The sequence below is a fragment of the Heliangelus exortis genome, chromosome 26 (genome assembly GCF_036169615.1).
Source record: "Heliangelus exortis chromosome 26, bHelExo1.hap1, whole genome shotgun sequence".
NCBI lineage: Eukaryota > Metazoa > Chordata > Aves > Apodiformes > Trochilidae > Heliangelus > Heliangelus exortis.
This window is the reverse complement of record NC_092447.1, coordinates 6,039,613-6,065,682: the sequence shown is the minus strand read 5'-3', so window position 1 is coordinate 6,065,682 and position 26,070 is coordinate 6,039,613. Positions and strand designations below refer to the sequence as shown.

General features: G+C 48.3%; 1 protein-coding gene across 4 annotated transcripts in view; it reads right to left on the bottom strand.

Moving 5' to 3' along the window:
* KIRREL3 (kirre like nephrin family adhesion molecule 3) overlaps positions 1-26,070 on the bottom strand; it is a 275,188-nt gene that overhangs the window by 85,317 nt on the left and 163,801 nt on the right. For all 4 annotated transcript variants that reach the window (XM_071768845.1, XM_071768847.1, XM_071768846.1 and 1 more), the window contains exon 2: positions 106-183. In XM_071768845.1, coding sequence (XP_071624946.1) covers positions 106-183 — 78 coding nt within the window. The remainder of the gene's footprint in view (positions 1-105; positions 184-26,070) is intronic.

Genomic DNA, 26,070 nt, shown 5'->3' with positions numbered 1-26,070 from the left:
TCTCAGTGTGAACAAGACCCTATCATGTTTTCACTGGCAGCACCTCTGTGTCTCTTGCAGTAAGGCTGCTGCAGAAGGAGGGCAGCAGGTGAGGGATCTGCTCACCTTCAGTCATCCTGCGGTACTTCTCCTTGTACATGAACCCCAGTACCAGGCAGCATCCTCTTCCTGGGAGCCCCAGTTCTGCAAGAGAAGAGACAGCCACGTTAGGAGAGCAGGCTGGGGACACGAGCAGGGGGATGCTGGAGGGAGCAAATCCTGCTGGTTCCAGGCTCGGGTCAGCCTCACAGAGCTGAAATTTGCTGAGGGCCCCAAATCAGCTGCTACCAGACACTGCTGAGCTGCTGTGCTTAGCCATGGATGTGCAGAGACAGGGGGGGTCACCATCCCCTGCCCACTCCAGTGCTTCTCTACACTAAGCTGAGGGATTGAGCTCCATCCTCCTCCAGCTCAGCATGTTGCTACAACATGGAGGTTTTAATCCCTTTCTCCCTCAGTGAGCAGCCCAGTGAAATGGGGAAGAGCCCTCAGAAGGGAAGATAAGTCTGGCTGGAGGCATCCTGCTCTTCAGAAGCAGAGCAGAGCCCCTACAAGCAGCCAAGTGTCAGAGTCTGAGGAGCCTCACGCCTTTGATGCCTTGATTTCTTAATGGGGCTTTTCTGGCTATCAGTAACAAACAGAGGGAGATCTGAGCAAGGTTTTTTTTTTTGTTTTTTTTTTGGTTTTTTTTTTTCCAGAAGTAGGCTGAGTGCACGCGTGCTCTCCCCGTGTGCCTCTCAGAGCAGCAAAAAGCCCCAGTTCTTCAAACAAATCCTCCCGTGTCACAGTGGAGAAAATTAAGGTACCACGTCCCTGATGCTGCCTGCCTGTGGACCTGCAGAGCTCCTCGGGGGCTTCTCTGCTCTGCAGAACCCTGCTGATCAAAGCCCCTTTGATGTTTACTTAATGTGGCTGTGGTCCCCCCAGAGCCCCCTCTGCCAAGCAAGGAGCTCGGGAGCTTCAGGAGCTTTGGGAGCATCGGGAGCGTCACCGCCTTGTGCTGCACACCAAGGGGGAAGAGGCAGCAACAGCCCCAGAGCAGAGCCCAGGATGCAAACCTGGGTTTGGTTTGGTAGATGTGGACAGTGCCCAGAGGAAGGTTGCTCCCCATGCTGTGGAAGGCACCCAGGTTTCTCTGGGTGCAGCCCCAGACAGGCAGGATCCCTCCCCAGGGCTGCAGAAGGGTGAGCATCCTCCTCTGGAGCACAGGGGGAGGCAGATGCAGAGCCTAAAGCCAGAAAACCCAGACTTCTTTTGATCCCAGTCCATTCAGGATACACCCAAGACGACTTAAAGCACTTTATCTAACACTAAACAGGGCGTCTTAGCCTTGCAAAGGACTAAGGTTTTGGTCCTGAGGCTTCCATCAGGGAGGACATCTGTAGCTCACCCAAATAAATCTCACATGTAATCCCACTGAAGTTGATCCTGAGACAAAAGTAATCCTCTTGAAGTGCTCAGAGTAAGCTGAAATTTAATGTTAATTTAATTACCCCCCCTAAATCCACATTGCTACCTCATGTAGTGCCCCCACAGAAAAATGGGCATCTCCAGAAAGTGACCTCCCCAGGATGACTTTGGGGGGTGCCTGGGAGTCACGTTGGCCATAAAAGTGGTGATAGACTCAGATGTAGGTGTCTAAAAATGAGACAAATCAGGGCAGATGAACAAACTATCAGCATCCACTGCTGTTTCTTGAGTCAAGAGTCCTCATGAACAGGAGGTGGCAAACAAGCATCAGCCACCTCCCATCCCAGAGGCAAAGGTTTTTCTGCTGGAGCAGTAGTGCTAGGATCCACCTCCCTCCACAACAATTTTAAATACACCCAGAAAGGTGTTGATTTGTACAGCATTGGCTGCCTCTTGTATTCCTGGTCAGCAGCAGGATTTAGCTGAAGGCCCTCAGAGAGCTGATAACCAGAAGTGATCAGACCTTGAACTGCCAGTGGGGTTTTCAGCAGGGGTTGTGTCACGGCTGTGAAAACAGACATCCCAAAAAAAACCAACAATGTGCACGTGGCCACGAGCCTGAGATTTCCTCTGGGGCTGCAGGGCAGATAAGAGGTGTTTGTGTTGGTATTGATAGGAAAGCAAAACTGCATCGATTCCTATTGAGCCTCCAACAGGCACCGAGGTATCAAAGCGTAATTAAAACAACACAATTAGATTAGAGTCACAGCAGGCAGTGCAGCCCCCAGGGGAACTCAGCAAGCCAGGCTTCCCATCTCACTAATTCCTACACCCCACAGGTGCAGGTGGAGCTCTCTGTGGATGCTTGGCTGGGTTTTTCCTGGTCTCCATCCACAAACATCCCCAAGAGCATCCTGAACCAAAGCAGAGTGGAGGGACCAGGGATGGAGGGGGCAATAGCTGCAGCCTCCTTGGGTGGTGAACATTTCCAGCCCCCACCTTCCCTTCTCCAATGCTCCCTGAGAAAGGGATCATGGTTTGGAGGCTGTTGCATGGAGTTACAACCCAAGAGAAGGGTAACCCCAAAAGGGTCCCCACTTTGCCCTGACAGGATGGAGGGATAGTCAGGGCTGAGGCATGTGGGCTGGATCCAGAGGAAATCTGGGTTAATACCCATCTGGAGCCTGGATCAAGGCACACCAGGATGGCTGCCTGTCTGCCATTTGCCTCCCTGAGGGGTGCTATAATTAATGCTTATAAAACACTTTGATATCCCATGATGAAAGGAGCTATACAAGAGCACTGCATTACAATAATTCATACCATAAATTTGTGAGAACATGCAAAAACCTTTATAGCTAAAGGCACCTTTAAATACTTGAGAGGGCCTTTAAAAGGTAAAACACTTCAAGATGACTCTGATGCCTGAGGACATCTCAGCCACTTCATGGCTTTTAGTGGCTACCTAAAACTAAACCAGTGAAGCAGGTACCCAGCATTTTTGTTTTGGCTTTAAGGGGGCTGCTGAGATACCACTGAGCACAGAACATTTTAACCCATGCGTGTCCCCCACTCCAAAACCAGTTCCATCCATTTCCCTGCAATGGCAACAGCCATTTCCCCAGCAGATTTCCCAACAGAGCAGAACCAGTTACAGCTGGAATTTATCTCAGGAGCTTTGAAGAAGTGTGAATTTAAATATCTTGTTTGGAAAACACATGGCAGGAGCAGGTTTCTGAGTTGCATCTACATTAACTCACCCCAAAACTTACAGAAGAGCTCCTCAGACAAAGCAGAAGCAAGGTCAAACCCCACATCACCAACACCAGGGACAACAAAGTCAAAGCCAATTCAAAGCAACAGAAGTTCAGGGGCTTGGAGAAAAGGAGCTTTATGCCCAGACTGGCTGAGTTTGCTTTGAAAGATTTCTCCTGTAAGGAATTCCTTCCATCATTGAAGTTTCCTCCACCCACAAGTCAGGAAGGGAACCAAATTCCTGATCAGCCACTGTGGTCAAGGCTGAAGGTGTGGAGCAGTAATTAGGGTTTGTTAACACAAGCATAACATGTCCTGTTGTGTAGCCAGATTCCACCAGGAATGACAATAAATGTTTAATAGCCCAATAATACCTGGTTAATAATTTTCAGCTCATCCTGCCTAATTGCAAGTTTATTAAAGAACGATAAAATTTATAATTGTTGTAAAGGCATAATTGCATTTCCATTGCTTATTTAATATTGAGTTAATTATATTACAAACTAAGTTATATTTTCCCATACATATTAAATATCAATTAGCTGCTTTAAACTATTGATTTGTATTTAATTAACTATGCTATTATATACCAATTAAGCTCTTATAAGAGAAGCAGAAACAGCTGGTCTCTTAAATTAAATTTTAAAAACTTTGTATTAACATAAAGATCACGTTTCTGTTTTCTCATGTTTTCCTTCTACAGAGATGGCAATTCACTATCTGTAAATATTTTTCCAGTCACATGTTATATGCATGAGCTTTGTTCTGAACATTTGTTTTTCAGGAGAGGGAATAGATAAACTCTATGGCAGCTACTTCAGAGACACCAAAACTCAGGGACAGAGGGCTGGAAAAGCCCCATCTACCTGAGGATCTCAGAAGCAAAGACTTGGGTGGGAATTTTTGGAAGAGCATCAGTGTCTCCAAAGCAGCAGCTCAAGAACTTTCTCTTTGTTTCTAAAGCTGGCTAACAAGGGTAATTGATAAAAGTCCTATCACCAAATCCAAATGTTTTGGTTTTTTTACTTGAAAAAAATTTGGTTGAGAGACTTTATACCCTTGATTAAAGGGCAAAAGTTTCCTGTCCTGATGGATCAAGTTGTCTGCTGTTGGATATTTTGCTAAAGTAAAATGTTATGAACAGGAGGGACCAGTGTCCCAAGTCTTCCAATATTCTTGGCTTCTCCAGATCTAGAAACAATGGAAAAGTTGGAAATCCCAAAAAGTTGGAAATGAGCAGAGGAGAATTTTCTGGTTTCCAACATCCTGGTTTCCAGGCTGAGTTGAGCATCTTGTCTTGTGCAGATTGCCTGAACATCCCTCTGACCTCTTCTGCAGAGGACTTTGCTCTGGGCACCCCCCAAGGAAGCTGCTTTATAAAGGAAAGCTCCAAGTTCTCCTTCTGCTGCCAGTGCTGGATTCCAGCTTCCTCCCTTGATGGCATTTGCTGAGCATTCCAACTGCTGCTGCATTTTGGCAGAGAGCAAATGATCCTTCAGATCCTTCAGCATGTAACTTCCGTATTATACCAGTGAGTCTGCAGAGCAATCCTAGATCCTTAGAGATGAAAAAAGCTCTACAAATGCAAGTTATTATTAAATCTGTGCCTGGCTAATGTATAAAAGTGTATTAAAAAAAAACCCAACAAAACAACAACCCAAACCAAACCTAAGAGGCTTCCCAGATGATAAAATGGACACATTACTGTTTGAAATACGAATGAACCAGAGATCAGTGTTAAATGCTGTAGTGATATTGTATTTTATTCTATAGTGCTCTGCAGAAAACTTGCATTTGTAAAACCATTTATTGTGTTATGTACTTGCAAACCACCTTGTCATCCATTTATTGCACAAATAAAATCTTAAAAGCAGCAGATTAGCTGAGTGTGTCCCTGTGGGATCACAATCTGACTTTAAAGAGTCCATCACTGAAGAAGAACAGATGGAGCAGAGGTAGCTGCCAGCTCCCTGCTCTGAGATGGGAAATGCAGCTCTGCAGAGGACCCTTCTCCAACGGCCCAGGGACCCCAGAGCTCTGCTGGGATGAGAGAGGCCCAAAGAGCAGAGCCCCTGAAACCAGGACCCTGATCAGGAGCCAGTTCTGGTTGAAGACTTTGGAAGTGGCAAAGAATCCTCTTCTGCCCCTGCCCAGGTGTGAGGGTGGTTCAGCTTTGCATGGCAAAGGAAAACTCCCTGAAATGGAAACCTTGCCTCTATCAAGACCTAAATTCCCCTTGAAAACTATCAAAAGCTTCCATCTGTAGCTCAAAGAGCAGCAGCTCCAAAAGAAGCCAGCCCAGTGCTGCTTTCCTGGAGAGGGATTTCTGCTGCTGGAAGTCTGGAGAGCCCTAAAGCTTCTTTTCTTAACCTTTGCTTGGTTTAAAAACCATGATGGAAAGTGAGAGGAAAATTTGGATGTGCTTATTTCACTGGGGCTGTTTCAACCCTGTGAAAACCCAGAGCCATCCATGACCCAGGAGGAGATTCTCCAGGACAAGAGGAGATGCCTGGACACATCATAGGACACTGACACAAAGCTGTCCCTGCCTGCCACCCCCAAAGCTTCAAGGGGAAGGATGGAGAAGCCACCCAGAAAGCAGCTCTGCCCAAGAACAACCTCTGCTCTGGTACCAGACAATTAAAAGTTGCTTCTTAGCAAGAAACAACTGGAAGAAGGGGAAAGCAAGCAGAGAGATTCATGCTGCTGAGCACACTGAGCAAAGAGAATTATTTCCTTGTGTTCCCTGGCTAAATAAAGGAAAAAAAGGCACCTCCAAGATGTAACTCAGCATTCAAGTGCTTTGAAGAGATTTTTTTCCTCTAGTGGCAACCCAGAGCCTTCAGTCCCTAAAGTTCAATAGGGCAAACCTCTCCATTCCCCACTCCCCGTGGCTGGGGCTCCATTTCCAAGCCTCTCAAAAATCTTTCCTATTTGGGGAGCATCCTGCAAGTGTAGTAGAAAAATCCTCACAAGCCTCAAATCCAGATGGTTCTTAGGATTGTATTTTGCTTTTTTTTTCTTTCTTTCTTTTTCCTTCCCCCAACATAAAGAAGCTTGGAGGAAAAACAAATTTCCCCCAGAGTGAGGTGGCCTTCAGTACTTGAACCTTCTCACACAAAGAGCTTTGATACCTCTGTGCACAAGGTACATATTTACTCCATTCAAATCAGCTGCAGTGCCTTCCTTTGCTGAGGTCTTTGTGCCAGCAAGTTCCACACTCTTAACTATCCCTCAACTCACAGGAAAAAGGCTGACTTGCTTTTCTGTTTTTTTCTTTTTCTTCTTTTCCTTGTAAAAGCAGCAACTTTCACACTGCATTTATTTTATTCAAAAGAAAAACAGATCAAAGGTTATATGGAAGCAGAGTGTTTTCTTCACCACTAATGATATCAGATCCTGTTTGCACCGAGAGCCAGACACTTCCATGGCATCTTCCTAAATCCATCCCCAGGCACTGGGCAGGGCTGCTGGGAGTGCCCACACCCACAACTCCTCAGGCAGTGCTGGGAAATTCCAGTGCCCTGCAAATTCCAGTTACCCCTCTACACCCAACTTCTGAAGGCTCCATCAAGCACAGACCCTCACCCAGTTCTCCACAGCATCATCTCCAGGCCCTCTCCACCCTGGGGGGTCGCTGGTTCCTTTTCCCATCTCCCAGCATGGGGTGTTTCTCCCCATTTCAGATGATTTTTGACAGTATTTTGCTGTCCTGCTGCCACTTTCATCTCACTCAGCTCAGAACCTCTGAAGCTCCTGGGCTTCCTACAGCCCTGGAGCTTGGATCCATCTCTGGATTGTTCAGCTCACCCTCCCTGCAAAGACTCCCCAGGGATTTAATCTGCTTTTTTTAGCAGCTCATTGGACCTGCTGCTCCCTTCAAACCACAGAATTCATCTCCTGTTCCAAGGCACCAAACCACTGCAGGAAGGTGAGAAAAAAGGGCTTTGAGAAAGCCAAGTACTGCCCCACACATCCCCCAGTCTTTCCTTGATGCTTCCCTGAAACCAGAACACATCAGTCCCCCAGGAGCCCCTGAGGAGTCCACGGGGCAGCCAGGGTGACCAGAGGAGGGGTGATGGGCACATCTGTTCTGGTTACATCCCAGTGCTTGCATTGCATCACCCCACATATCCCACCTGGACCCTCTGGAGCTCCTCACACTTTTGGGGCCTGGAGAGGCTCCCAAGCAGCTTGAGCCTTGTCTGCCTGCTCTGCCTCCTCCTGACATTTCTTCTCCCAGAGCCTGGGAAAGGGGAGGGGTGTTAGGGAGATTTATTGGGTCAGTCTAAGCTGGGGTGAGCTTCCCAGCTCCATCTCCAGTGCCTGCAGGATGTGCTCAGGCATGGCAGGAAGGGCTGGGAGTCCCCAGGAGTGTCTGAAACCTGAATGGAAAAGCACAGAACAAAACTGACAGGGAGAAAAAATACAATTCCACGGATTTTGATTCCTTAAGAACACAGTGCTTTCCCCAGAGACAGGATTTCATCCCCAAACACTCTGGTTTCTCATCTTGTGGCAAGGCCCTGCTCTGCTCCTCACTCCTGCCCCAGGATCCCTGCACATCCCTGTGCAATCCCAGCAACATCAGCCACACACACACACACACACACACCATGCCATTGCCCTGAAGCCTGGGGGGAGCAGCTCATGCTGGAATAAATAACATATCCTGAGCTCCCCTGGCAGGTGGAGAGCTCCATTTCCCACAACTGACCCTCATAATCCTATAACTCAACGATGAGGAGAGAGTGGCAAAGGAAACACTTTGCAATGAAGCTCCCACATTGGTCTGATTGTGAACACAGAGGGGAAAAAAACAATCCCCCTCCCCCCAAAAAAAATACTCAAAAAAAAAAAAAAAAAAAAACACAAACCAAAAACCAAACCAACCAAAAAAACCCCAAACAAATAAACCACAACCAAACAAACAAAACCACCCCAGGACTGTAAAGGTCACATCTATTGTAATGTTCTGGATCAACACCTCCCCTCTTGAAAGTGTTCCTGGTTAACCCATCCATGTCACAAACCCAGAAAGATGAAGGGCAGTGCAGGAAAGCACAAAACACTTAAATACCCCTGGAAATACCCCTGGAAACCCAGCTGCCCTCTGCCCCAGGTCCATCAGCTCCTCCTGCCTCAAATCCTGGGAAGCCCAAACCCTGGGCACCCCAGGAGCTGCCCTGGTCCCTCTCCACAGAGGAGCTGTGGCTTTTAATGCCCTGGGAAGGGAAGGAGGGCCCTGGAGCAGTCCCACGACAGCCAGAGGCAGGGAACCCTGCTGTCCCTCTATTGCTGGCAAATCATGCTCCAGCCTCTCAAATGCCACCACTTCTGTGTATCTTATAATTAAATTGTATTTGCTGGTTACCTCACAGCACGGCTGCAATTCTGCATCTGAGACTCTTTCTTTTTTTTTTCTTTTTTCTTTTTTTTTTTTCTTTTTTTGATCTTCACTTTCCATTTTATTTTTTCTCCCTCCTCATCAACTCTGGGCAATTTCAAAAAACTCCCTAAGCCCCCTTCCTGCTCACAGGGTGAGAAGGGGGTAGGAGACCCTCTGTGCAGCACCAGCCCTTGCTATACCACCACTCTTGGGCTTTCCAGAGCTGAAGGATCCCAGTGATGTGAACAATTCCCCCTGGCTCAGACCCTGATCCACAGGGGAACCCCCAGTTTCTCCTTCAATGTTTCCACCTCCCAGGAATTTGAACGGGAGTTGAGGATTCTTGGGATACCAAACCATCATGGATGAGTAACTTGGCCAAGGGAGCAGCAATTGGAGGTGAATCCCAGCTGGAGGTGCTCTTGCTGCTGCTCTTCCCTTTCCATTAAATCTTTCTCAAAGAGCTGAGGTGGAAGGGGCAGCAGGAAAACAGGTCCCTGCCCTCTGCCAAAGAACAAGGCACCAATTAGAGGGGAGAAGAGAAAGCCAAAAGATTGAAGGGATTATCTAATCACTACATTTCCATCCCTTGCTGCAGGAAGGCAGCTTTGATTGAGGTATTGAAGCTGCAGAGGGGGCTGGCAGGGAGGGCTTTGGCCATGCTCAGCAACAAGAGAAAGGGAAGTGAGTGGGCAAATTTCAGGCTGTGGGAGGCTGATTGCTGCCCTGTCCAGACCATGTTCCTTCAGTGTCCTGGCAGGAACAGATTGAGTCTCACCACAAGAAACAAATCCATCACTCAGACTGCTTGGCCAGGCAGGCATCCTGCTCTAGCAGCAGCTTCTGCTCCAGTCTGGGCTCCAGAGAAGACCCTGAGCATCCACACCCCCAGCTGCAGGTTGCAGCATTCAGCCCAAATCTTCAAGGCTGCAATACTCACATTGCTTGGTCCCCACATCCCTGCTCCCCTTTTAGAACCTTCTCATCCCAGCTCCCAGCCCACAAACACCTTTAGGCACCTTCCCTGACCCTGCTCCTCCTCTCTGCTGCCAAACCCTCTAAGTTATCACCACCAGCTTGGCTTCCAGGGGGCCATTTCCCCAGTGTTGGCCATAACTTGAATGATCTGTGAAAAGAGCTCCCCCAGCCTCTCAGAATCCCATTAAGAGTAATGGGGTGAGATTGTCCAGCCCATTACTTTCAATGCCTCAGTTTCAGCCAGGCAGCCTAAAGCTCCCACAGCCAGCAAGCAGAGAAGCTCCAAAACTTGCTGCTTCATTATCACATCCTGGATCCCAGCTTGCCAGGGTTTAATTGGAAAGACAGCCAAGCCTGCATTTAGGTTTCCTAATTGCAAAGAGAGACACGAGTGCTGCTTGCACCCCTGCCTGTTATTTCCTTGCTCAGCAATTTCTGCTTTTTCAAGTTGGGAGCTTTTACAAACCATAGTTTAAGCTCTTTTAAAAGAGGAAACATATGCCAGCACATCCACAGGAGAGGTATGAAAGCATGCTCCAAAATCCAGCTGGTCTTGCTGGTGCTGGAGGGAAAGCTCTGCTCCAGGAGGAGCTTGGCTGGGGACAGCCACAGCTCTTGCAAAAAGCCAAATGCAAAATCATGTATTTAAGATGCATCAGGGGAGCTGGAGTTTGAGTCCTTCTGAACTGCAAGTCCATCCATACACTGAGGGCAGGGACAGGCCAAAAATCAAACTGCTTTTCTTGCAGGGCAGTTTGGTATTACACATGTCAGAAAGCTGCCCAGCCAAATACCTTTTCCTGGGAGCCTGAGCAACCCCATTCCTGGTCCAGTTCCTGACCTCACCTTCTGCTCTGGCAGAACTGAACCATGCAAAGCTCCATGCCCTCCTCCAGCTAGGGATGTTCATAATGAGGTACCCAGGAGACTGAAATCACAACACCCACCCCAACTCCTGGCCAAAACCAAAAAGTGGGAAGGGCTGAGTAGTGAAGTGGTTGACCAAAAGAGAAACCCCCCCCACACCATTAGACCTTAGAAAGCTGCTGAGATGACACTTACAGCCCAGCCAGGGACATTTTGGGCACAGCACTGACTTTTCCTTAGCAAAGAGATGCCATACAAGCCATACAAGCTCCTTGCACAGCCTGGGTGCCATGCCCTGATGCTATGCTGGCTTTAGCTGCCACTGCTTCAAAAGATGGGAACGTCTTGATGCTCACAGCCCCGTCCAATCCAGGCCAGATGGTAATAAATTTTTCAGTGGCTGGAGCAGAGTGCAGCAACTGTGTGATTAGCATCTTTTTCTCCACTGCACATTTCATCTGTAAACTAAGATTAAATACCTGGAGGGAAAAAAAAGCCACGGGAAAAGGGGAACTTTAATCTGTTTTCACTGCAGGGTTCACACGAGTGAGCAAACAGCTCAGATCAGAGGCTGGGGGTGGATCGAGGAGGGGGAGGGAACAGTTTTCCCAGTGTACTGATTCAGGTTATCCAGTTTTCACCGAGATGCTCTTTCTGTTTGTGTGGCTGCACCCCGAAATCCTTCTGAGCCACCAGTGCCAGGAGCAGCGAGGGCTGCAGAGCCCTCAGAGTGAGCAAAGGGAGGAGAACTGCTCCATTACCTGCCTGGGTTTGAACCCTCAACTCCTTTAAACCAAACTAAAGCTATTCCAATTGCCTGTCAAGCCTCAAGGACCTCACTTTCCTGCCAGCTCAGCCAGAGATAAAACAAGGGAATGAATTTCATGTATTGCACAGGAGATTGGGGATGGTGCCAGGTGCTGAGAAAGAGAAGAAATCATCAGCTACAAGTGCAGCAACCAGTAGAACATTGTTCTTCATCACTGCTACACAAGTACCAGGCCAGCATTGCCAATAAGGCACCCGGGCTAACAAGCAGCTTAGATCACCATTTAAACAAACAGCATTAAAGCCACACACACACAAACCACACCTGACACACTTTGGAGGGAACAGGACTCATTGTCTCAAAGCTGTTGTTAGGCCTGGGCAGGCATCCTCCCCCCTGCTGCACATTCTCCTCTCTGCAGACTCAGGGAGCTCCTTCGTGTTTGTGTTCTGCTCCTACCCCTGACACCCTGGAATCACACAAAAAAAGTCCTTTTTGGGGCAGCATAAACACCAAGGGAGAGACTCACCTGCACTCAGAGGAAAGGGCAGTGAGACTGGAGCCCTCTGGCTCCACTTGTATGAAAAATCTTCTCTGAAGCATTGGCTGGCTTAATAAAACCCAAACACGCCCAACAGGCTGGGCTTGAGGTCACCCAGACAAATACCCCAGCTCTACTGCTCTGTCCCCAAACATCTTCTGATAACCCCAGGCTGTATTCCACCTTTCACTCCTCCTCTCCCCACAGGGAGCCAGAGGAGGGGGTAAAACCCAACCAACATTTCCAAGGAGCCAGGAGATGCTCCTGAGGAGCAGTGATGGATGGGGCAGGCACCACCTGCCTTTCAAAGGACGTTACATGCCACTGCTGCAATCAATAATGTATTATTTCCTCTGTGCTTTATATCCTCATGTTTATTGTGTGTAATTAGGGATTTACAGTGATCTGAGTGTGTTCATTTAATGTAGCTGACACCCTGCATATGAGATCTGCCAGCTGCCCTCTCAGGACCTTCAGGAAAATGAAACAATGCTTCTTCCACAAAGGCATCATCACAGGAGAAATGGGGAAAGAAAAAAAAAAAAAGAATAAAATAAAACAAGGCCAAGGTAGAGAGATCAGAGAGTAACTGTGTGCATGGAACAGAAAACAGAATAAGGGTGTCAGCACTGGGACTGAGTCACACCAGCAGCATTGAGATGTTAAATATTGCTCTCATCTCCAGTCCAAGGTGCTGCTTCTGAGAGGAAAAGGTTGGAGCAGGGGAAGAAACTTTTCCTTGAAAGGCATTGGCACACCTATGCAAAGTTCCTTCTTATTTGATCTTCAGCACAAAGAGCTGAACAGAAGCATATCATCTTTTGCAGCTAAAATGAAAAAATAAAGAGGACTTTTATCCCAGATCCATTTATCTCAGGAAATAAATTCTGCTCCTGCCTGCAGCCAGGCAGTATTTTCCAGGTGGGTAGCTTTCTTGTTGGAAAAATGAACAAAGCAAACAAAATAATTTGCTAATTCATTTCATGCTTTTTTTTTTTTTTTTTTTTTTTTAAATCTCAACAGCGAGTTAAAAAAGCCCTGAGTAGCCTGGTACCTTGTGTCAACATTTTATTCAACAAATATCAAAGCAGTAGTGAAATTCTTAATCATTTCTTAAAAAAAGCTTCACAAACCTCCTGAAGTCACATTACACATCCCAGAAGCAAAGTGACACTGCAGGGAAATCTATCAGTCCCCTCTTTGCTGGAGAATGGCCACAGCCTGAAGGTCTCCCAGCACATTTCAGCATCCTCAAAATGCTTCTGTCTGCCAGGACAGCATCCTGCTCATCCTGCTCACTCCCACAGGAATCCACAAAAAGGTTGGAGGGAACCAGGCAGACACATTGGACATTCCCAAGGTTTGTCTTGGTTCTGCCAGCCCCAGCATCACTCAGAGCTCCATGGGACAGAGGGCAGGAAGCAGATGTTCTTTTAAAGTGACAGCAAGCATCAGACTTCATGGAAAGCCTTAGGAAAGAAATTTCTCAATCCACCCCAGGGCAAGATGCCATTCCAGGGAGATCCAGGCAGTGTTCCCAGCTCTGCCAGGCAGAAGAGAACAAGGTTTAATGAACTTAATTAAATGCCTGAGCTCAGGGGGACCATGGTGCCCTCCTGAGCCACCAACATCAGAGCAGGGACCATGGGGGAGCTTTCATCCTCAAACAACCACTTCCAGCTTCTCCTCACACAAACACCTTCTCTAAGTGCCAAACATTCCTCCACCAGCTCCTGCCCCAGGGAGGACAAAGTTCCTGGGATGGGATCATGGTGGGCAGCAGCATCTCAGCTGTGCAGAGCAGCTGAAGGGGTCTCCTCCTGGTTATGGGAAGCAGCTCCCAGCTCTGCTCCCCTGACCCTCCAAATCCCTTCTGAAACCTCCTCTGTGCAGCCAAAGCAGCTCCAGCAATGCTCTGCAGCAGCCCAGGCTTCAGAGGGACTGCAGACAATTGCAGGAAACCCTTGGGACTCCAAGAGAAGCTGATCTTGGAAGTGACCCAAAGCCCCCTTCTCCACAGCCACCTGGTGTGGCCCATCGAGGTGCTACAAGAGGGCAATGCTCCAGGCTCAGAAAAAACAACAGTAAAAAAAAACCCCAAACAAAACCCCTCCCAAAACATCCCTAAACCTTCACTGCTCCCTTCAGCAACAAACCACAAGAAGAAATGCTTAATTGCAGGACCTGTTTCCACTCCAGCAGCACAAAAGCAAACCCTGGGGGCACCCAAAGAACCCCCCACCCCCAGCAACCTCCCCATGGGGCAGCACCCACCCACCCCTCAGCGCTGGGGATACCTGAGAGGTCACAAAGCTATTGCAGCAAAACACACACCAACCCTCTTCCCTGACTGCTTTTCAAGGGAGAACACTTGGAATTTCCCCCCAGAATCTTGGGGCAGAGGCTGAGGTCAGGACCTGTCCTCCATCACAATCCCAGGGCTTCCCACCTCAGCAGCTCTTTTGTTTCCTCCTCAGGGAACTCATCTCCCCCTCCAAAAAAAAAAAATATTATCCCCAACATGGCCATGGCCACCTCAGGAAAGCCAAGAGGAATGGCAGGAGGATTTAACTCAGGGCCCTAATGAACTCCTCTGCACCCATTGGGCACTTTCCAGCACCTGGGGCAGAATAATTACCTCCAACAAAAAGCATCTGAGGAGAAAAAAAAAAACCATTATCCTTTCCATGCTGCTTCTAAGACATCCTCTGACTTCACATTCCTCTGGGTCCCTCACATCTCCTGTCTCCCCAAATCACCTCTCTCTGTAGTTGTTCCTTTTTATGACACCACTGACTCCTCAGTGATGGAAGCCAAAGGTTAATATTACATTTTTTTTCCTTCCAAGCATGCAAATGCCCACAGAGCAGAGCTGAAAACAAGAGGCTTCTGACCAAAGCAACATGATTGGGAAATGCAGCTTTTTTTTTTTTTTTTCCTTCTCCCTGAATGAGCAGTGCTCTGTCAAACACCTCTTTCCATACCTCTTTTAATGAAGTCTCCTTGATTGATTGCTCCCTGCCCTTTCAGTGGGGCTGCTGCCACCCCAACCCTCTCTCACCAGCTGAGGATTCTGGCAGAAGGGTTCAGCCCACACCAGCCAGGGCTCTGTCTCTCAGCTGAAATTTCCTACCTTGCAGCAGGAGCAAAGTGACAAGTTTGAGCTGCCGTCAGCAGAGGAGCTCTCTCCGGTCTCATCTGAATAGCAGAACCCGAGTTTAGTTTTTAATTAAGCCCTTGTGGGTTCCTTGAAAGGTTGGAGATGACACAGCCTCCTCTGAAGCTGGCCTAGGGAGACATCCAGAGTCAGCATCAAAGTCTGCCTCCTCCTCGGACTGAGATGAAATTGGGACCCTGGAAAAAAGGATGAATTCTGAAAAGGAGCAGGAATGGGGTTTTTTTGGAGCTCAGGTGGGCTCTGGGAGGACACACAGCTCCTGCTGGGCTCAGCTCCTGCCTGATGGGTGAGGAGCATCCAGCCCTGCCCTGGTTCCCCATCTCCCCACCCACTTGTCCCTTTCTGGGCTGGCAGTGATGAGTGTGATGTTTCATCCTGAATTTATTGCTGTGGTCTATGCAGATGCCAGCAGGGAAGGCCCTCCCTTCCATGTACACTCCAGAAGACACAGCCATCCAACTCCCTAAATTAAAGACCTACGGCTACTGTCCAATAAGTTCTGGTGTTCCCATATCCATGTAAATCCTAATGTGTGCTATTTGCTTTCAGGATAGATAAATGTACAGCTTCCCCTCCCCATCCTGCCCAGCAATATTATATTTTAGTACTGACTAGAAGATTTCCATCAAACAATATAAACACATTTGTCAGAACTGTTCACAGTGGATGCTCTTCTCTGAGGAAACGACTGAAAAGGAACAATGTTTAATTCCCAGTTCAGTGGGATTCATAACTCTGGGTTATTTGAGCTTTGTTTCCTCCACGCTGCCTTCTCTGCTTTTTCTTTTTAAATTGGAAAATCCCCCAAGCTAAAACATTTCTACCTGGATGGCAGTCATTTCTAACCAAAATAAAAATGAAACAAAAAAAAAACCAAAACAACCCAAACTTGTAGTTTTGAACTGTTTTGTTAAAAGCAACAAACAAACAAAACAGTGACAATAGAATTCTTGAGAAGGGATTGTGGACAGGGAGAATGTTTTTCTTTTGATTCAGACAAGATGACTGCCCATTTCCCCCATCAGTGTCAGGGCCATTTTAAGATGAGGGTCAACACATGGGGAAAGTGGGGAGAAAATGGGGTTTCTGGCCAGGAAAATCAGCTGTGACAGCTCCAGGTGGGAGGCATCTTGGCCTTTGCCTGGGAGAGGGGAGCAAACACCAATGAAACCCCAAATTTGACCATGGGAGGTTAGGGATGAACATGTTTGGAGAAGGAGGAAAGCTTCTACTGACAAAAGACACCTAAAAGATGCTTAAAAGTAATGTCCTGCAGCCCTTGGCCTTCCCACTGTCACAACCCTTGTCCCCAGCACTGTCCAGGCAGAAACCTCTCATGATGTCAGCTTCACACCTGAGCCTCTGGCTAATAAAACTGACCAAAAAAAGCCTTGACAAGTGTCCTATGGGCAACCATCCCCCTGCAGGAGTTGACACCACACACTGCTTCTAGAGTACCACAGAGCTGAAGAACACTCCTCAGCTTTGAAGAGCTCTCTCGGTGTGCCACGGGTTGGGCTCAAGCATTCTCACTTGGCACCCCCTCCCTTCTCTCCTAGGAGAGGACCTGTGCTCATCATCTGCTCTGCCACATCTCCAGGCATCTTTTTTCTTGCCCTAGTCCTTGTTTGCCTCATTTCTATCAGTTTAAGGAGCAGCTCAGAGGATGCACACAAAGGACTAAACTCTGTCATTATTTACACACCAAGCAGTTAAAAAAAGCATGCAAGATCAAGGCGCTTTCAAAAAAAAGAAACTATGAGAATTTATTTCAGAAACAGAAATAAATAGCAAACTTCTTCCACGTCCTTTTTATTTGCTCCCTGGCTCTGCAGAACGTAAAGGTTATGTTTTCCAAATTCTCCCTGCTACAGTAAAGATCAAACAGTCAAAAGGCAAGAAAAGCAGAATTCTTCATTTCATGCCACGACTCCAGGAGCTGGAGCCTTTAGAAAAGCAATAAACATCACGGGGTGGATGCTCCTGAGCATTGCCAAGATTTGTGAGCAAGCCCAGAGCTTTATGGGCCTTGAATGTCGTTTGCTTAGGATCCTTCAATGGAGACTCCCAGCTGCCCTGAGTATAACTTACTTCTTTTTCCAAGTCCTTTTTCCTCAGCCAGGCTCAGTGGGGCTTGTGCCAAACCCTGTGTGCAGGGCACTGCTGTACACAAGTTCTGCACCAATCACAGAGATTTCTCCTCCTTCTTCTATGCCTGAAAGCCACCCAGACCCCTGTGCCATCGGCTCACAGCCTGAGTGGGTGCTCTCTGCAGACCTCAGAGCAATTTATTTTTCCTTTTTTTTTTTTTTTTTTTTTTTTTTTTCTCCTGCAGTGGGCCAAGTACCCAGAAGAAGAAGGGCTCCCACCCTGGGGGACACCACTCTTGAGATGGCTCCAGCAGGGAGCAGATGGTGATGGCACGAGAGCATTTGAGGCATCAGCATGAGGATGGATGGGCTCACCTCAAGAAAACAGAGAAACTCATTTGTCCTTTGATTTAAATCCATGTCCAGATTTTCAGCTGACACAATTCATCCTCCCCCCATCAGCACAGACAAACCTACATCAGTTTACCTGAGTGTGCCATGGGAAGGATCCCAAACCCCACCGTGTTACTACAGTAACACAGCAGCTGTGCTCAGAAGCTGCTGGCTACACCAACCCTTTTCTGTACAGGTCCCACGCAGTCTCACAGCTCTTGGAAAGAACTCAAACCAACAGGAGAAATGCAAACAGACCCCCCCTCTCCAAGGGGGAAACCTCTCGCTGCTTCCCCACAACCATCCTGACAGCCACAGAAACCTTTTACTAAGTGTCCAGCCATCCCCTTTTCCTGTTGTTCTGTCTTATTTCCATTACCTTTCAGCAGGGGAAGATTTAGGAGCCATTCCCTTGTTTAGCAACATCCATTTGTAACAGTGGGATCACTGGGGAGCAGTCAATAAGAACTAGGCCAGCCCATCCCTGGGATCTGGGCAGCAGTTAGTGCAGAATATGAAATATATATGGCTATATATATGGCTGCCTTCACCTAATCTAAAGCTGTATCAAATGGCTCTTAACCCTGCCCGAATGAATTCAATTTGGCTACCGGATGCGGATCCAATTCCTTGGGCTAGAACAGAAAAAAAATCACTTACTAAAGGGATGCTCCCTAGGGACCAGCTTCTGAAAGCAAACCCAAAGATTTCCAGTTCACTAATCCTGTGATAGCTCACGCAAGACAAATCTGGAATGATGAGGGCTTCTCGTCAAACACAAGCAAACCCCAGGAAAGATGGGAATAGCATTACAAGTACATGGGAGGGGGAGTCACTGGAGAGGCTCTGGGGAGATGCAAGATGCTGGGAGAACACAGGGATGGGCAGAGGATGGAGATGGGAAATCAGAGGAGCTTTGTATATTTCCAGGGTTTTGAGAGGAGAAGTGGGTGTGCAAAGGGAGGGGGGAGACGACTCAAAAGGGAGGTGGAAAGAGCATGGAGGGTCCCAGGCTCTTTGCTGCCTGGTGGGGCAAATGAGCAGAAATGGAGAGCAGTGCCAGGACTGGGAGGTCCTGATGGATAATACCAGCTCAGCAAAGACCTGTACCAGGCCTGCTGTCCAGAAATAAAGAGCTGCTTCTCCAGAAAATCCCACTGCCTCTCCTAGCTTATCTTCATCAGAAATACAGTTTTACAGACCTGCCTCTCCCTCAGAAATATCAGAATTCAGCTCTTCCCCTTGATTTATACCAGGAGGTGACCTGGGGTGCAGGTGGAGAAACCCAGGCTCCAGCATCCCTCTGCCTCTACCCTGCAGGGGCATGCTTTAGGAGGTGCTTTTTCCTTCCAGCATCCCCTTCTCCCCTGTCAGGATGGCAGCCCAGGCCCAACAGGCTCCAGGTTTGATTTCCCCTGGCTGGGGAAGCGCCGCACGAACCGAACCGAGCCGCACTATTGACTTCTGCTGGCACTTAATTGAATTGTCTTGTACTACACTTTGTTTAAGCTGCTGAGTGATGGCTTTGCACTGCAGTAGCCAGCTCACAGGGAAATAAGGTTGGAGATGACACACTCGGTGCCAAACACCCCCATCTTGGGCCACCCAACCCTGATCCCCTCTCACTTGCTCCTGCGCTAGCAGGAATCGCTGCACTGGCTTTTCCCTCCCTGTGCAACAAGAGATGAGTCCCGGGGTGGGTAAATGGAGATGGTTACCACAGGGATGTGATGGGAATGGGGAGGGAGCTGTAGCAAAGCAGAGAGGAGAGGAGAAGGGGGGGAAGAGGGGAAGGGAGAGCAAGAGCAAGCACTCGACAACTTCATTTCCCAGCCCAGGGCTCCCGGCTGTCCGCCCCCTCCGTGCAGCTGGGCTGTGGCTAATGAGGCATCTGCTGCCTCTGACAGGCTGCATCTGCTCACCTCCCCCTGCCCAGCCCTTGGCCACCACTAGCCAGCATCCCCAGGGCTGGAGCCAGGCATGGGGCTAACTCTGCAAGCCTCCAGGAATGCCTCGCAGATCAAGCAGCCCCTCTGCGAAGAAGAAACCTTTGCTCCAAACTGTAACCTGCCCCCCTTCTAATTGCTGGTATTAAGCCGTAAAATGTTATGTTTGCAGTCTCTGCTTTCATGTCAGACTCCCTGTTTACAATCATTTAGAGCAAGCTGCCAGGCCTGGCATTAAAATATATTATTCAATTAATGCAGCACCCAGGGAGCGCCTGGGGGAGTGGGAGGCGATGCTGCAGGATGCTCCTCCAGCCAGGAGATGGGAACCATGCTGCCCAGGACTGGCTTTAACAGAGGGGAAACTCAGCAGCTCAGCCAGAGAGGGAGCAGAAACAAAACCCAAAACTGAAACAACCTGGAGACCAGGAGAAAACCTGGAGTTGGATTTGGCCTCTCTTTAAACCAGAAGTGTTGGGGACAGGAGGTTTTTTCCCTTGGCAAAAAGGCTCACGTTAGAAGCAGAGGCACCTTTCTGCTTTGGTGGAGGTCAAGCAAGAAGAGGACATGTTGTGCCAACAAGGGAGAGGTTAGCAATTGTTTGAATTTAATTTTCCAACTGCTGTTCTCCTCTGAGCCACAGGTGCCTCCTGCTAAGGGATGTCAAATTACCAAGGGCTCCTCTTTCAAGCTGAAATCTTAAATCAAAGTCTCCGTCACTGTTGGCCACTGAAGACCACGCAAAGCTTTTCTAATCACAGAAGTGGAAACCCACTATCTAAATCAAATCCTTGTTAATTAAATTCCCAGCTGAAACTCAATATTTTTCACCTTATTCATTTCCCAACCTGAGCAGCCATGCTGTTGTACAGCAGGGTTTGGAGAAAACTGCAGGATGAGAAACCTTTCCAAGGGTCTGTGTGGGGATCTGTCTGCAGGGGGGGTTTGTAAAATCCATTTGTGAAGACTGGGAGGCCTGGAGAGATCCATCCCAAGTGAGTGGTGAAATGGGCTACTTAAACCCAAAGGCAGTCTGGACACCCCATCTGAACAGCAGTGGCCCTGCTTTGGTTTTGCCATCTTTAATGAAAAAAAGTGTGTTTCAGGGAGATCCTGGCATGTCACTAACAGCACCAGTGCATAATGATGAGATAACTGGGTCAGAGGAATGGTGGGTATGAAGCCCAACACAAAATAGCTGGGTTTTGTGCCATCCTCTGCTACTGGGGCTTTGACAAAGAGCTGTTTTCCTTCCTCTGCCTCGGTTTCCCCACCTTGAAAACAGCAACAACCTCTCCTTGTCAACACTGAGTTGCTCAGTGATGGTGAAGCCTCCAGGAAGGGCCAAAGGGACAGTGTCCAGCAGAACAAGGAGCCACATACAAACTCAGAGCAGTGCCTGAGCAGAACAGAGGGGAACCAAGTGGGGCTTTGGCATGCCCAGCTCAGCATCTCCCCCACCAGCCCAGATGTGCAGCCATGGGCTTTGCCCAGCTGACACCACCCCCCCAGCCCACTCGTGATGCCCAAGACAAAAGCTGGCAGAGCACAGAGCCAGCAGGGGATGGAGCCCGTTTTTTGCTGCATTTTAATCCATCCCAACTCTTCCTCTTTGCCAGGGATCCCACGCAGCATCTCCTCTTTGAGCAGGACCCCATCTGGCTGCCTCTTCCACCACTTGCCCCCCCTCTCTCCTCCCTGGCTCCTCACCAACAATGTGTCCTCTGTTATCTGCACTCCTTGCCAGCCTCTGGAACAGGGACTCCACTGAGCAACACCTTTAAATCTGGGGCCCTCCCTGGATATTTCCATATTCCGGAGGTTTAAGGCATTGTGTTTAATGTGCTCAATTTGGAAGCCAGCAGGCAAGGCAATTTTCAGGTGCACGCCATGTGAATAATGAAAGCCCAGCTCTCATCCACCTGAGTCCTTGGAACTGAGTCAGAGGAGGGAGAGACCAGGGCTGCCCAAACCAGACCTGGGACCACGGGGAGAAGGCTGATGGGTGAATTTCAGGTGTCCCAGACAAACTGGGGAACGTGCTGAGCTGAGCCCACACCAGTGCCAGGAGACATTTAAGTGATCTTAATAATGTCAGCATCTCTTAATGAAAATACTCAGCTTTGCTTAATAAGTACAAGGCACTCTGGAGCCATCAGTCTCCTCCCAGGCAATATTTGTATTAATTGTGAGTGTTCCTACAGTCCCTGGGAAGGTTCAGGGAGAGTAGGAAATGGAGAAGCTCACACTGGAGGCACCTGCCCCGGCTGTGCTGCCTCCTCCTTCATGTCCCATTAACCTGGAACCTGCAGGAATCTGCTCGGAGGGTGAAAGTGAAGCCACTTCCCTGGGTTTCCTCACCCTGGCACAAAATGAAGATTAATTTCCAGCAGGTCTGAAACCCACGGAGCCCATTAACTCCACTGCAACGGAGTGGAATAAACACCCCAGGGCCCATTATCCGTTCGGATACCTCAGAGCTGGGTCCCCTGGGGGGAAGAGAAAAAGGCACAGGAAAATATTCTCCCCGGGAAGATGTGGAGTGAATCCAGAGAGAAATTCTGGGGTGCAGAATGAGCCAAAGATGAAGGAGCAGGGAGTGATGGAAGAGGAGTTTGTCGGGAAAGGAGCCCCCGTAGCACACCAGGCTCACAGCCCATAATTGGGACTGCCAGGCACTAACTTAATAATGTCAGGAACAACAATGTTAATAATGAATCCACTAGTGTGGGATTTGCCTTCACTGTGCAATTGGGGGCCTTCAGAAAGCAACGCTGAAGGGAAATGGAAACTACTGAGCAAAGTGATAGTCTAACCTCCCCCGTAACTTGCTGGGTTATCAAGATGTAACTGGGAAAAAAAAAAAAAACTGCTTTAGCAATTACATTCCTCACAAGATCTGAAGTGGTGGAAAGAAGAATTATAATGATAATATTAATATACAGGCTCTTCCTAGTGAGAGTAAGTCATTAGACAGCGCGGAGAGAAGATGCATGGGCAGGAACAGATGGAAAAAGAGCTACATCAAGAGTTTAAAGGCAGGCTCACAAAAGAAAAAAAAAAAGACAGAAAAAAGCTGCAAATTTTGAGAGGATTATGGCAGGCAGGCTGCAAAGGGAAAGAGAGAATTCCTCTGTGCAGGAAAAGGCTGTTCACACACAACTTGTGGCTGGGGGAATGGAGGGTGGGAAGGATGAGCACTGGGTGGGAGAAACACTCCAGGGGATGTGCTTCACCCTGGGTAATTCCAACTGCTGGCTGAGTCCCATGGGCTTTTCCAAACTCTCCTTAGCACAGAGCAGTACCTCTGCCAGGTGAGGCATCCTACCTGTGACAGACAGGCAGCAAAATTCAGGTGGGATTTATCTCAGCCTGGCAGTAAAGTCCATGAGGATGAACCAGAATTACCATACCCACCAGTGGCATTTCCAAGGTTGAGGAAACCTGATGTCTTTTCATCCAGGACTATCAAAAAGCAGGGGAACCAGTCCTTTTAAAGCTGACAAGGGTTTTTCTCTCTTCCTCTACAAGGTATAGAGGGGAGATGTAGTGTAGACATCTCCAGGATGCTCGTGGCTATCAACCTGGGGGCTGAGCTCATTAAGAGCAGTTCCCACTTCTCTCTTCCTCCAGCTCGTGCTGAGACGGAGCCTGGGTACCTACTGAGTGCTTGCTGCTTGCTTTTCCTCCTGTTCCCAGCTAGAAGGAGCCTTGATCTCACACACAGCCCTGCACACATGCACACAACCAGCAGCACTGATAACTGGTGGCACTGCCTTGTCCCCAGGGCTGGCAGCCCAACCTCTGAGCCCATGCATGTGTGCAGCTGGCAGGACAGGCAAGCACAGCCCTCCCCAAGCCCTTCAGCAATGTCATCAAGGGGGTGACACGATGACAGAAGTTTGCTCTGAGTGCCCTCTCCTTGTTTCCAGCAGGAGGGGTGGCCCTGCAGCCTGGAGTCACCTCCTTGCCCCTGGCCTGCAGAGCAGAATCCCAGGTGTGACTGGCTCTTGCTTCCACATCTCTCAGTCCGTGTGATTTTAATGATTTTGGGGACTCCATCCCAGCAGTTTCCCCTTCCCTGGATGCCCTCGAGGAGCTGTAAACCTGGAAGTTCCCTCAGCCAGTTATTAGCTGGGCTCCCACGGAGCCTCCTGCTCAGAATGGGCTGAGCAGGCTTTGGACAAGCAGGCAAAGAGCAAGGGCAAGAATTATTTTTTGGTCTTTCCCTCCTCCCTAAATCTGAGGAGATTCATTAGATGCAATATTAAGAACCTGCAGTTTCTACCTGCTCGTGACCCTCGGCAGTGGCCAAAGAGTTGGAGCCAAGGCAGCTCCAGGGGATGCTCCCACCCTTTGCCTCTCAGGTTTTTTTGGGTGGGCAGGGGGATGCAGAGCTCCTCTGCCACCTCATCAGCCCAGCCTAATTTTTCAACCCCCAATCAGCTGTGTGATATACAATTGTCTCCAAAACATTTATTTATACATTGCTCCCTTACTGTTATCTTACCAGCCTTTTTTTTTTTTTTGTGCTGTTCCATCCCAGATAACCTTAATTTTCCCCTATTTGTCTCAGAGTATAATTATTTGTTTGCAATAATTGCCTATTAGATAGAGGAATACTGTGAAGAAACAAACATTTTCCCTCCATAATGCAGTCCTGAAAAGTTCTAATATGTTATTTGATCAAATAATCTCTGCCATATCAAAGCAATACTATTTTCCCCTTCATAACTATGCATTTATTAAAATGTAAAGTAGCCTGATCATACTGGGAGTGAAAAATAAAAATAAAATTATGGTCTTTTGCAGGAAAATATTGCATATTTATTTTGGATGGCTTCCCTGGCATTTCAATTCAAGCTGTTATATATTTATTTCGCTGCTCTGCCAGCTAGGGAGTAAACCTAGTAGGTTTGATTTTTAATTTTTTTTTTTTAAAAGCCCTGTGCTCAGGACTTTAGATTTGCTTTAAAGAATTGCTTCTGGATTTTGAATTACAGCAGAGATCCTTATTTTGCCAGAATAAGATCCTAGCAAGAAACAGAGGGTGTCCTGCTCCTGGAAACAGAGGAACTGGCACTGAAGGGGTAAAGCTGCTTGAAGAAAATTCAGGCAACAGCCAGAGTCCTGGAAGGGTTGCTCAGATTTTGAGCTCTGTGAGCAGCACTGTCTTAGATGGACAAGAACATTTTAAGGGACTTTATGAGGTTTAAGCATCCACTGCTCTCTGGCCCCAAGGAAAAAAAAGAAGAGATTCAGTTCCCAATCCTAGTGTTCAAATAAAACATGATTTATGCCCACACCTCACAGGAACAGCTTAAAAAAAAAAAAAAAAAATCACAGACACTTTTTTAAAAAGTAAATTTTAGTGTTTTCCTCCTATTTCCCTGCTGAGCCTTGAACTTTTAAGAGATCATATTTTAAAGCCTTCTCTCTGCAGCTGCAGGAGACTGCAACTTTTACAGATGCTGCTTAGCCCTTTCTGGGGATTTTCAGACAAAATCAGGGGGGAAGGGGCTTTTCCCCACAGGAGCCACCCTGAGAAACTCCAGGAGGCCTGAGGTTTCCAGCATTCTCCCTCTTTCATGACATTCCCAGGCAAACAAGTTTCTCTTCTCTTTGCAGAGACACAAGCAGATGGGTTAAAAACTCCTCTGCAGTGGGGATGCTGAGTTGGTTTCAGCCCCATGGAAGTGCAGCCAGGTCTGGAACAGCACAAAGCAACATTTCCCCCCCCAAAACAAGCCAGGCAGTGAGGGCTCCTCTGGCTAAACCCAAGGCATGGCAGGAATTTGGATGTGGAGATGCTCAAAGCTTTTGCAATTCCACCTCCAGCCCAGGCTGAAATTCATCCTCCCCCAGCACCCATCTCAGCAAAACCCAACTGGGGGTACAGCCAAGGGGTGCTGTGTGCTGGGAATGTTCAGCTCCAAGGTTAATCACCAACAAGAAGAGATGTTTGCAGCACAAAGCTGCTTGGGTTCCACCAAACAACAACGCTGATGTTGCCAGGAGGATCAAAACCACACGTGGCACAGGGGGCTGCTTGCTGGAGGATGGGAATGGGGAAGGGGAGTAACTGCCTGGCTGCTTTTCCCAACAAATAAAGCTCTGGGTTTCTCCCAGTGATGCCCTGACACAGTTTTCCTGCACTAAGAGCCTGTTTAGAAAATGCAGCAGGGGGTTTTTGATCCCAGCTCTCCTCGCAGAGGCTTGAGTGCTGAGGAAATATTCAAGGGGAATTAAAGACACCCTAACATGAAGGTCAGCCCCTCAAGGAAGGGAAGGAAACAAGATGTTCAAACCCCCCCATGCTGGTTCATGCATCCTGGCATCACCATGGGGTCCGGATGCCCCCTCTGCCAGGGTGGGTTTCACCTCAGGTCCCCACAACAACAAGAACTGGATAAATAAAGCTCATGAGAACACCAGCAAGGTGCTTACTGCCATGCAGAGGTCGTTGTCCCCCAGGACCATGATGGGCATGGCAGGGGGACAGGCAGAGTGGTGTTGATGGAGCATCCACAGCATTGGGGTCCCTCCTCTCTGCACTTAACCCACCCTCCTTAGAAAAAAAATTGAGAGCTGGGTTTCATTCAGCTGCACGGGAGCTATTCAGAAGAAAGGAAAAGGTTTTTAAATCAAAACACTTCATTTCAGTCTAACCCAGCAGCCCTTGCAGGGGAGGAGGCAGGACAGCCACCCTTTGGAT